The following is a 12,905-nucleotide window of genomic DNA, read 5'->3' on the forward strand; positions in this document are numbered from 1 at the left end:
ATAGTTCCTACTCACAAAAATGTGTTGCTTAATTCAAAGTAAACTTCAACAATACTTAACTTTTAACATTCCACTATCAAAACCAGTCCATGGAGTAAACTTGGAATAAACCAGGGAGACTGTATTCATATATTAGTCCACAATGTTACCATGTGTATATAATACTATCTATAAGAATGTCTATTTTTGGAGCACCTGGGTGGCTCAGTTGGTTGTGTCTGCTTTGGCTCAGGTCCTGATTTCAGCATCCTGGGATCCAGACCCATGGCCATGAACTCTCTGCTCAGCAGAAGCCTGCTTCTCCTTCTCACTCTGCCTCTTCCTGCCACCCCCCTTACTTGTACTCTCTGTCCTTGTCAAATAAATAAATAATTTCTTAAAAAAAAAAAAAAAAAAAAAAGAAGGCCTATTTATTTCATGCATTTTGATTCCCTCATCCCTGGAGGAAGGAAGTCATCTAAATAACCTTTCAAGACTGTAGAACAGCCAATACCATATACCCTTAGTCAAGTATTAAGTGACAAGTGCTATGAAAAGGATTAACATAATTCAGAATTTTCAATTTTCTTTGGTCCAAACTATGCTTGAATTCTTTATAAGAGCTCTTTATTAAAATAATAGAAATTAGGAGCTCTGAATTCCTTGTGCAGAAAGATACTTCAGGCTATTAGTGATTTAGGTCAAGCCACCCCCTCACTCAATGGAATAGAACTATTAAATTCTGTGAATATTAAAAGTCAACTACAGAAAAGAAATACTTACTAGTACAGTTACCTCAGCATTTTCAAAACACACATAATTTCATAAACAAAATTTCCAATTATCAAATTAAAAATCTGAATATACATACTTCATCAGTTATCTGCAGGTAAGTATACTAATACACATTTCTGAATAAAAATTTTAATAAGTCAGCTACTTGGTGAATTGAAAGTAATAATTGGAAAGTAATAAACGAAGCTCATAATTTGGACGTTGTTATTAATGATGCAGTTTTCTTTTATCCTTCTAACAGTGCTCACCTTTTCAGAATTTGTAAAAACATCAGACTTCAATTCTCCATCTAGAAATTCATTAAAGTATTTCATCAATTTCTGAGCCTCAACTGCCCGTTGTCTAGGTGTGTTTACCCCTTCCAACTGGTCTCCAAGGTGACAAACTTTGGTTGCTACATAGCTGATGTGCTCATCTAGTTCTTGGAAATGTTGAAAGGCAACCTACGAAAAATGTGCATAAGCATAAAATACAATCAGAGAACCCAGTTTACAAGTGAATTCATATCAAAACTAGACCCCAATCTCATCTCTACTGTAACTTAGGTAACTAAAGATAATAGAAGTTATATGTGAGCTAAACTACAAAAACAATTTATGCCCATTAGTACTGCATGATCTGAATCCTTTGCACACTTTTATATCCTTAACTATTAAAATAATATTTTAACATGAACATTTGTTAGGGCAATAAAATAGTATCCTGTTTAACAATATTCCCAGTACCATTTAATCCTAAACACTGATTCTGAAAACAATGAACTAAGTATCAAAGGAACCAGTGTAGTGTTCTGAACAATTTGCTTGCTACTACATGGAGTCAAAAATATTAAGAAATAAAAGGCACTACTTAAAAACAGAGCATTTAAAATTTATTTTAAATATTTGAAGAACGATGCTAGAATCAGAAATAAGGTAAGATGGTTCTTGCCCAGTTTTGAAAACATAAAAACTATAACAATTATTCAATTAAAGGCAAAGGTACAATACTTCCTAACATATTCTTCTCCTTTGTCTTGTGATATTTGAAAATTATGTACAATGAATACCTTAGAACTGCCAAAACCAAAATTGCTGATAATTCAGTATGGCACTTTTGTTCTAACTTTACGAGGTGTGAGAGATCGGAGCTGCAAATATACAGTAAGGACTTTCTCTGTGCCAGAGTGTTCTAAGCATATATTACACGTATTTACTTATTTATTCCTTATAACAACCTATTTTATAGATGGAAAAAAACTGAAGCACAGGGAAGTTGCTTGAAATTATATAGCTAGTAAGTGGCAGAGCAGACTATCTCCAAACCTGATAGATTAACTATTTATACTATTATATATTACCAAGAGAAAACTGAAGTATTTGGAATCTATCACTTTAACTACTTTAAAACACATTCTCTATCTTACATAAATTACTGACTTTATTAAATATTTTCTCACAGCCATATATATACTTAAGTGAAGGAAATCAAATAACATTTGAGCAGAAATCAGTTTGCTAATCCCTAACACTAAGGAAAAACAGCCCCTGGGAGGCAGCAATGCTAAACATCACTCCATGAACTAGACTTATAAATGGCAATCAAGTTCCAGGATCTGGCCCAGGCTGTAAAATGGGTTCACAGGTTCCAGATTCAGTTTAGGACTTAAGAACAGCTAAGAAATTTGGCCTACTTACCCCAGAACCATACTGATAATTTGATTTTACTCCAAAATGGATTGAAGAGGAGTTCTGTATCCACTCTCCTCTAGTTATACCACAATTCTCATGGGGGCATATACTCCATGACTTCTGTAAAACTTCCCAGACTAGGGAAAAATTGGATTGAAGTAATAGGTGTTCTGGTATTACTTTGTTTTATGCTTAATGAGAATACAAATCACTACTTAAATATCCAAGCTAATCATGAACCCCTAAAAATGCAGATCTGCTAAAGGGTCATTCTTCAAAGTTTGTGCACTGTGACTGTACTACATACTACTTTAGCCTAAGAAAGGAGTACTATGATTCTAAATCAAGGATCAACAGCAAGTCAGTGCTAAGAGTGCTTGATAACAATTCACTGATGCTTTTCCCTAAGGATAGGAACATTTGAAAGAAACCTCAACAGTTACTATTATTTGACTAGAATTTTTAAAGAACTCAATTAAGTGGAAAGAAATAAAGAGATATTATAACCTGTATATATTATTCACAGCTTAAATGTTTACCTGATTGCTTTTCTGGAGCTCTTGTACCTTCTTGGCAAATTCCTTGGCTTCTTTCTGACACTGTTGCTCTAGTTTCTCTACTTTCCTTTGAATCCTTTCATCCATTATCTGGAGTTCTTGAATATGATTTACAAATTCTTCTAATAACCTAACAGAGGAAAATTAGAGTATGTATCAATCCATCTATGATTAATCATTAGGAGCTGGCCAGTTCACTTATAATAAAGTATCAATAAGCATTCCTTGAAGTAGGGGTGATCATGTTAATTTTCTTGATAGCATCCTAGGGATTATCTTTGACAAGATTGAAAACCTCACCCAGGATCTCTACTACCTTCCAGAATAGAAACCAATTCTATAGAAAATAGTCAAAAAGATAAAAATATATCTATATACATGAAGTACAAAAATATTTTTATAAAATACATAAAAATAATATTGTGCATTCCACGGAAGAGTGACTTTCTGTTCCTCTGATTTACAACTACACTTAAATCAACATATTCAACATGAATTTATTTTAGAGATATAAGAATCTTTTCTAATTACAAATTGGAGAAAATATGAAATTCTTATATATATAATCCCTACCCTCACACCAGTTAAAGTCCTTCTCTAAAATAAAAGAAATATAAGAGAAAATAAATCAGTGCTTGTGTCTTTATTTGCCAAGTATTTAACTAAAATCCCTTTACACAAACCTTGGAAGGAATTTCAATAGTCACCTCTATTCTAAACACAAATTTGTACTAGACTGGATCTACGGGGAAAAATTTTTTTTTTTTACTTCACCTTTTGGGATCAAAAGCTTCAGGTCCCCCTCTAGAGCCTCCTCCTGGGGTTCTCCACACAAGTCGTTCAATATACTCATCTGCTACAAAAGGCTCCTAGTTTACAAAATAAATGTTCTTTTAAAATGTTTCATAGAAGATAACTTAATGCTACTTGCAAAAATGAAACATGTTCTATTATGTGAGAGCTTACAATGGAATTAAATTACCATTTAAATACACTGATATTATTAGATTGTACAAAGCTTTTTCAATTTAAAAATCAATAAACAAATTAATTAAAATTAGGATATTAAAATATTAGAACAATATTGTGATTAGTTAGAATATCTCAATGGAAAAATGAGCAAAGGACACAGTTTATAGAAAACATACAAGAAACATGAAATATATGTGGCCTCACTAGTAATCAAATAAGGTTAAATTATCACTATTTTTAACCTCACACACTAACAAGGTTTTAGTAATTATACTTTGCAATACAAGAGAGTAAACTGAAATTTTCTTCACCCTCATTTTTGTTAGAAATGAACAGATACAATACTTTTGGAGGGCAACAGATAATGATTTGGTAACATCAACAGTATTAGAAATGCTCAAACCTTTTAACTCAGTAATTCTACTTTTAAAATTCTAAGGAAAAAGCAGATATGAATACAACAATTTCTGCAGAAAGTTCACTGAGTATTATATATAATACCTAAAAATAGGTTATATATTCAATAAAACCATTATTGAAAAATTATGACAAACTTAAAGGATGAAAAACTATGTTCCTATTAAAATCAGACTGAAAAAATTAAATGCAATGAGAAAAAATGTTCCCATATAATACTGATGAAAAAAGCAGGACACAGTTTTCTAAATTTTCTCAGGGAAAAGCATTAATTATGAAAAAAAGACTATTAGAAGACCCAATCAAGAAACTAAATTTCCAAATATTCACCATTAGCTGACAATGAACTTTTTAGAATACACACACTAATTTACGTATTTTTCATATTACCTTCTTTACTGCAAATGGCTATCAAATATTGCCTCCCACTTAGTGTGTTACTTAAACTAGTAGCATGCTGGTGATTCCAGTTTGAATTCTTATTATCTGCAAAATTTTCCATTTGTTAATCATATTTTAAAAACATATTTTCATTGATAAACATTCACTGAACAATAAAATTTCCAGTGCCAAACATTCTGATAGGCTCTGGATTAAAAAGTATACTAGAAAACTGCAACCTCAAGAAACTCACAGCTTAACAGAGGAAAAATTATAAAGAATGCAGTTGTATCTGATAAGTAAAATTAAGAATTTACGCAAATTTTAATATTAACACTGCTAAGATGTTACCTCTACAGGTAGCTGTGCAATAGAAATGGGTATTTTTTCGGCAAATTTTGCTGAGCAACTGCTATGTTCTGGGCACAGTGGTAGGCACTAAGAATATAGATGTCAAGTCAACAGACAGGGTTCCTGCAAGGCCTCAGAGAAACGGTCTTCTATGTAAGGATGCCAACATTAAACAATTACAGACATTAGTTACAATTGTAATAAATATGAGGGAAGGAAAAGTCTTAGATCTAACACTATACAACAGGAACAGAGATAATGGAAGACAGTAAGAGATAAAAGACTGCAAAGAAGCAGGCATTACATCAGGCAAACTTTCTGAGGACCTAACACTTATGCTAGGTCACTTATGAGACCAGAAGAAAGAAGAAAAATCAGCCAGGCAATAATGGAACAAATATTTTTCTAGACCATTAGGGAAAGAGAAGATAGAACTTAACCTATTACAGAAACTAAGAAGTAAGATGGGCTGGTTCACAAGAACCTCATCTGGAGGAACGAGAGGTGATAATTAAGGCCAACAGATAATAACCTTATTCTTTTTTATCATTATCTTCATCATCACACTGATACTTGAGAGAATGCTTCACCAGTCTCATGTGAGAGAAGGAATGAGAGGATGAATTTCAGTCAGACTATGAGTAACCATCATAATAAGAATAGGAATATGTACCAACAAATATAACAGCTCACATAAACACTTTACAGGCATTCTCTCATTTACTACTCTCTTCATAAGACCTATAAGGGAGGGCCTATTTTATCCCCACTTTATGATGAGGACACTAAGATTAGGAGAATTACTTACCCAAGATAACACAAGCTGAGCTGAGATTTAAATCGTTCTGTTCGACTGCTATGTAAAACTGAATGTCACCTATAGGAAACTACAAGTAGTTCCCTGTACCTAAAGTTAGATGATAAGCATAACAGGTGAAGCTAAAAAGGTGAAAACTATCAGATGAAGGTACATGAACATCACTGACCATGACTTTTAAAACTTCTATTTATAAACATTCTAATCAAAAGACCCACCAATAATGAAAACCAATAATTTTATCAGACAACTGATACACTGTCACATGCCTTTCTATATACATAGGATCCAAGATCAACTTTCAAACTGTTCATATAAGAAAACCATGTAGCCTTTATGACTATTAATATCACTAGTTGCTAAAAAAAAGAAAGAAAGTAAACCTCAAGAAGAACACAAAATAATATACATAGGTATTAAAAAAATCTTAAAGACTACATTTTACCTATAAAAGTCTCTTTTATCGTGGTCGAATAACTGAAAAATAGCAGTCACATTAATCTGGTTTCTCTTGTAAAATTTCCGTTATAGGAAAGCTATCTGATAGGATGAAGGCACAGTAAATAAACAAGATTGCCAGCTATTAAAAAAAAAAAAAATCATTTATCTATGCACTGACATGTTTGAGAATTAAATCCTAAGAATGAATTAGATATCCCACAAAAAAAGTTTTAGACCTCTGAAATGTAATTAACTCATTTTGTAAGCATATCATCATTTAGATAATCATATCTCTCTCTACTCACTTTCTGTCAAGACAAAAGTTGATGTCTACCAATTCTTGACTTGCATATATAAATTGGGAATTTTGACTCAAGAGAAAGGAATTTATGTTTAGAGCTACTTAAAACTTTAGAAAATGAGCTACTCAGAAATTTAACTAAATCTGACTTTAATCCAAAGTCACACAGATTTATCTAACTTCAGAGGTCCGAATTTTCACTTCTGGTAAAATCCAGAGCTTTTTCTTTAAAAGAAACTGAACTGGGATGCCTGGGTGGCTCAGTGGTTGAGCGTCGTCCTTTGGCTCAGGGCCTGATCCTGGGTAACCAGGATCGAGTCCTGCATTGGGCTTGCAGGGAGCCTGCTTCTCCCTCCCTCTGCCTGTGTCTCTGCCTTTTTGTGTCTCTCCATGAATAAATAAATAAAAATTTTTTTAAAAAAAGAAGCTAAATTAATTTAGGAAGTAGTCAGCTCTTCCAAAAGTCCACAATATTCTTATTAAATAACTTTACTAAGTAATCATGTTCCTTTCCCTTAACTTTTACATATGCATACTTAATAATCGTAGTTCTCATATGTTATTAATTTCATTATTCAGTAGTTGCAATTTTCAACTAAATTTCATTGAAATTTATAGTGTTCATCAATTTCAATATGCTAATTTTACTAAATGATATGTCCAAAAATTTATACATCAATAAATATTAACATGGTAAAAAATATGCATTTTTTCATTTGAAATATTTCAATTTTCTCAAAATACAATATTCCTTCATTCAAGAAATATTCATGAAGAATTTACTACATGTTGCCATTATATGAAATAGCAGTAAACAAGGCAGAAGAAAAATCTCTACCCCTATGGATGTCATGAAAGGGAGTGACAGACAAATGAACAGATTCACGGTAAATAAGAACTATGAAGAAAACTAAAAAGGATAGAATGATTGATTATAGTTATTTTGGTAAAAGTGATCAGGCAAGGCCTCTCTAAGAAAATAAATGTTGAACAAAGACCTGAATGCAGTTAAGGAGTAAGCCATGTAGGAAAGGAATGCTCCAAGTACAGAGAACAAACAGTATGTGAAAATGCCAAAAGTCCAAATTGACTAAAGCAGAGTGAGCAAAGGGGAGAATAGTTGTAGATGAGGCACAGAAGAGGTAGTCAGAGTCCAGAGCTTGCATCAAGGTCCTGTAGGGATGTATCATTATATACTTCCAGCTATTAATTGAAGAAAGGGCCAGAAGGAAGAACTCTGCAACATGCTAGCAAATATATGCAATAATGATTCTACTCTTCCTTCCCAAAATAGCTATCTATGACCATATACTTGAGTAACTAACTGTACACTGGGGAAATGGGAACAGGCAAACATTTTGAGGTCTGTTGTATACAAGGTCCTAGCTGATACTGATAACTTGACTGACTCTAAGCATCATGGACTCAAGACAGTGAGGACATATGGGAACCAAGTAATAAACAGATTGCTAGCCAAGATCCAATGGGACCATTAGCCCAACTACTGGCCACTTCCCCAGTCTACAAATATGTAGTAGCAATAGACACATCTGTTGGCTGATGTAACTTCCAAATTGGGTCCTTTATAGTAAGAGCTTTATAGTGGGGAAGTTCAAGAAGGTTCTGAAATTGCCCTTACTCAATGTTGTAAATCAAGTGGAATGACAAAATTCAGTACAACTCTTAAAGCTCTAAAACAAGGATCAGCTATTTTTTTTTCTTAAAGAGCCAGAGAGTAAGTATTTTAGGCCTATATGCCTTATAGTCTTTCTTACAACCATTCCACTCTGTAGTCATAGTACAAATGCAGCCATAGACAATAAGTAAACAAATAGGCACAGCAGTATATCAATAAAACTTTAAAAACAGGTATCTATCTCATGGGCTATAAGGTTGCCAACCCCTTATCTAAAGAATGCTGTGGTGACATTCCCATAATTTTCTCATTTGATTCATTAGTCTGGGTCTTACAGAAATCACACAAATCCTAGAAGGCGATTATCTCAAAAATCAACCAAAAAGTAGCCTATTACATCTGTTATGCCAGATGTAGTATCTCCCAGCCTTATGGTACATGGCCAATGGTTTGGCAAATACATTATTTTCTACTCCTATTAAATAAGAGGATCAGACAGTTCAGTCACATTGAACTGACAATGGTATACATTTGCAGTTTTGCTTCAAGACTCTGTGAACTCCCCTATCTCTATTAAACATGATCTGTACAATGTGAACATTCTGCAGAACATCTTACAGACCCATCATACGTAACTGACACTATTGGAGGGGTCTTGGCAAGATACATCTTCTTAAGAGACTTTTATATACTATACAAAGATTCAAGGGCACACTGAACCAGTAAAATTTTAAGGTAGTCAGGGGCATGCCAGGACATCTCACCCAAAGTAAAGGACAATTAGTGTACCTTGCATCTTCCATCACAAAGAAAGACACACCACCTGATAGACCTTTCCAGGTTCTGGATGCAGAGCACACATGCTCTGGCATATACAACAAGTGACACAAAAGCAGGAAAGGGCTCTCTGCACAAACAGGGGCCAAACAACCAACCCTACTATCTGGGGCATACAACTTCACAGACCCTATAGTATTAAAGGAATCAATGTTTACTAAAGTATTAAAGGTATCAGTATTGGGAAACAATGTCAAGTAGAGTTGTGGCAAGCCCCAGCAGGATAATCACAACACAAATCACTGGATAATAAAGCAGGACCATGTCATCTATAGCAGAGAATTATAGATCTTTTGAGAAATAATTCCCAGTGTGCTACTGGACCTGGTAGACAGGATACCTAATCACAGAGGATGTATCCAGAACTATACAGCACGCGGTGGGTTCAAATAGACTCATCAAGTTATTATGTCAAGTGTATTGAGGAACTAATAATAACCATGCTTGATTCTGATAAACCTGAATTAAGTAGGAACAGAACTAGAAAATAAACTACATAAGCCGAAGCCCAAACTCCCATGTCTTCTACCATTATTGTGCTAGCATCCCTCTTTCAATTAACATGTATAACCTTATGGGGGATCTTCTACAATCAGCTGATGGAGAAGGAAAAAGTCTGAGCCTGGCTTGTGGAGAATTGGCTAGGCATGTGGTTACCAATATAAATGTACAGCAGCTGCAATTAAAATCTCACTGATGTGACCCTGAAATTCGGTGGGAAGAAAAAAAATTCTCTCAAAAGGCAAGACTTTGGGAAATACACCTGGTCATTATTTTAGGCGGACAGAGAACAGATCTTAGGTTAGGATACATATGTAGACTTATAGACAATGGTAAAGGGCCTGGCTACGAGAAGAAATATATTAGAAGACTGATGGAGGAATCGGAGAGGCATGTGGAGATACATGTAAGCGGGCACAGAGTGTGAAGATCTTTGTATCATATGTTAACCCCACAACAGGATTATCTACCATGGAAGAAGAATCAAACCACCAAGCAGACAAAATGACAGCCAGTTGACATCAGACAGCCTTTGCCCAGCATTAGCATACTGAGGACATGAACAAAAGAATACAGTACAGAGACAACACGGCCCCAACAGCATGAGGTCCTACTTACAAAAGCTGATCCTTACTGTCAAAGCTGAGTATCTAGCCTAACAATGATAGAGACCAACTCTAAGCCCCTGAAACAGCCACATCCTTCAAGTAGACTAATCAACCATGTGGTGGTAAGTTGGTTACATTAGTTCCTTTCCATTCTAGACAAGTAATTCATTCTGACAAGAATAGAAACATTTGAGTTGGGTATGCCTCTCCTCAGGAGTGTTTCTGTGACATTGGATCCCACCTGAAACCAAAAGACTCATTTTACAGCAAAGGAGGTGACCATGGTTCCACTAGTCATATTGCAAACCACACCACCCAGAAGCTAGCAGTCTGATAGGGCAATGGAACAGCCTACTGGAGGCACAGCTGAAGTGCCAGTTCAGAGACAGTAACTATAAAGATGGACCACTATTCTCCAAAATGCAGTATATATTCAGAATTTAAAACCTTTATATGATGCTGTATTCCCACAAGAAAAACATGAGTCCGAGAACAAAGCATAAAAGCCTAAGTGGTCCTGCTTATACGGACTCTCAATTTGTACTTGCTATTCCTACAATTCTGGGGTCTAGAGTTAGAGGTCTTGGTCTCCAAAGGCAAAAAATCACTTTAGTTGGGAATATAATAAGAGCCCTATTAAACTATAGCTACAAATGCTGCCTGGGCACTTTGGCTGCTTATATCCAGCAGATAAAGGCAAGAACAGGAGTGACCATCTTTGGCAGAGGGCAACTGATTCTCATCAGGAGGCAGGGCTGCTATTATATAATAGGTGCAGGAATAATATTTGTGACACATAGATCTCTTCATGGAGATCTCTTGGTATTCCTTTGACAATTCTGAAAGTACACAGACAAGCATAGCAACTCTGGCCTAAGAAGGGTATGGTAACCAGTTAAGCCACCAAGAGTAGCAGAGGCATTAGCTGAAGGTAAGGGGGTATTAGAATGGAGAGCAGAGAAGGGAAACAGAATAGTATCAGTTGTAACCTGAAACCAGCCACAACAGTGGGAGCCATAGTTTATCCTACCAACCTTCTAATTTTTCTCCCAACTGGAATGCCAGAGGAGCTGCTCCAAATGTATATGAAAAAGTGGAGTCTAGTGGCACATGGGTAGTCTGGGGTGGACACGGTGATATATTATCCAGACCTCCCTTCAAGAAGGGATTTGTTCTAGCCCCCAGCAGTGCTGTCCTATCAGAGAGCCTTCAGCTGGCAGTATTCTCTGGGATCATCTCAGCTGCAGAGAACCAACTCACTCAATGTTATACCTTTCCCAGTGTGGTCTAGCAATACTTAAGACAGGGATATAAAGGCCTAACCACTTTTGGTCCAAAGCAGGACAACTCTGACAGTTCATTTTTGTTCCAGAACTCCCTACTGGGGCCAACAACACTGTCAATGGGTCAGCACTGTAACTCTATTCCTCCATAGGTTCAATCATGCATCCTTACCCTGCCCCTTCACAGATACTCATCCCAAGGGTCCCTCCTAGTAAATATTCTCCACACTAAACTCAGTCTTAAAGTCTGCTTTTCAGAGAACTCAACCTGCAACACTGCAATAGTCAAGAGATAATGATAATGGCTCAGACGAAAATGATACTGATGGAGGTGCTAAGGAATGATCAGGGTCATCACATTTTAAAGGATGTATTCATACAAATTGCTGGATTGGATGTGGGAAGAAATTTAAAAAGGAAATCATGATTACTCATGGAAGACTGCAGCCTGAACAACTGTGTGAATGGTGGGAGGTGTTATTTACCAAGACTAGAAAGAAATGGAAAGAGGGAGTGAGGAAACAATTTCTGTTTTGCATATGATGTGTTGTGAATACCTATTAGATTAGATGCGCAGTTAACTGAAAATGTAGAGTATAAAATCAGAAAAATAAGTTTGTATTACAGGGAAGAAACTAGAGCTAGATATAATTTTAGAGTTATTTAAAATCTGAGAACTAGAAGACATCTAGGAAGAAGAGCACGTCAATAACATTCAGATAGATGGAGGAAAAGGACTGAACAAAAGAGGCAAAGCAGGAGGGACCAGTAGGAGGAGGAGGAAGAAAAATCAGGAGAGAACAGTGTCCTGGAAGCAAAGTGCAGGTTTTATCTTCAAAGGTAATCAAATTATCAAAAGAGTTTAAGATGCATCAGCTACTGCTCTCAATGGAATGAAAGTTCCAAAAAAGCAAAACAAAACTCTTTCTGCTTATAAAACTAAATAAATCCCAATAATTTGCTAAAACTTACCCTTGCTGCAAAGGCATTTACAATAAGAAAAATAGCCAAATTAACAGATTTTAAGACTTCCAAATGACCAAGCCACCCCAAGGATTCTCAAAGATACCTGTGAACAATTCTACTCCAAATCTTAGAATTTCACAAACCTGACAAAGTTATATCCTTAACCTTCTATTTTACTATAGTAATCAGAAGCAAAAATTGCTCCAACAAAACAAAAACCTCAGAAATATGCACTATAGACTAAAATACCATATTAAGTTCAATTTTACATAATTGATTATTGTATTGGTCTGTTAAACTGATTTCGTTTTGGTTTTTTTTTGTTTTTTTTTTTTTTACAAATGCTACTGATTGTAAGGAAAACATGGGGTTTGTGGTCATTTCTATTAAAAG

General features: G+C 35.2%; 1 protein-coding gene across 2 annotated transcripts in view; it reads right to left on the bottom strand.

The window, feature by feature from the left end:
- EXOC5 (exocyst complex component 5) overlaps positions 1–12,905 on the bottom strand; it is a 54,540-nt gene that overhangs the window by 31,943 nt on the left and 9,692 nt on the right. For both annotated transcript variants that reach the window (XM_077909403.1, XM_077909404.1), the window contains exons 2-4: positions 3,776–3,870; positions 2,984–3,131; positions 1,023–1,217 (exon numbers count right to left, since the gene is read on the bottom strand). In XM_077909403.1, coding sequence (XP_077765529.1) covers positions 1,023–1,217; positions 2,984–3,131; positions 3,776–3,870 — 438 coding nt within the window. The remainder of the gene's footprint in view (positions 1–1,022; positions 1,218–2,983; positions 3,132–3,775; positions 3,871–12,905) is intronic.

The sequence above is a fragment of the Canis aureus genome, chromosome 9 (assembly GCF_053574225.1).
Source record: "Canis aureus isolate CA01 chromosome 9, VMU_Caureus_v.1.0, whole genome shotgun sequence".
In the NCBI taxonomy this organism is placed as follows: Eukaryota; Metazoa; Chordata; class Mammalia; order Carnivora; family Canidae; genus Canis; species Canis aureus.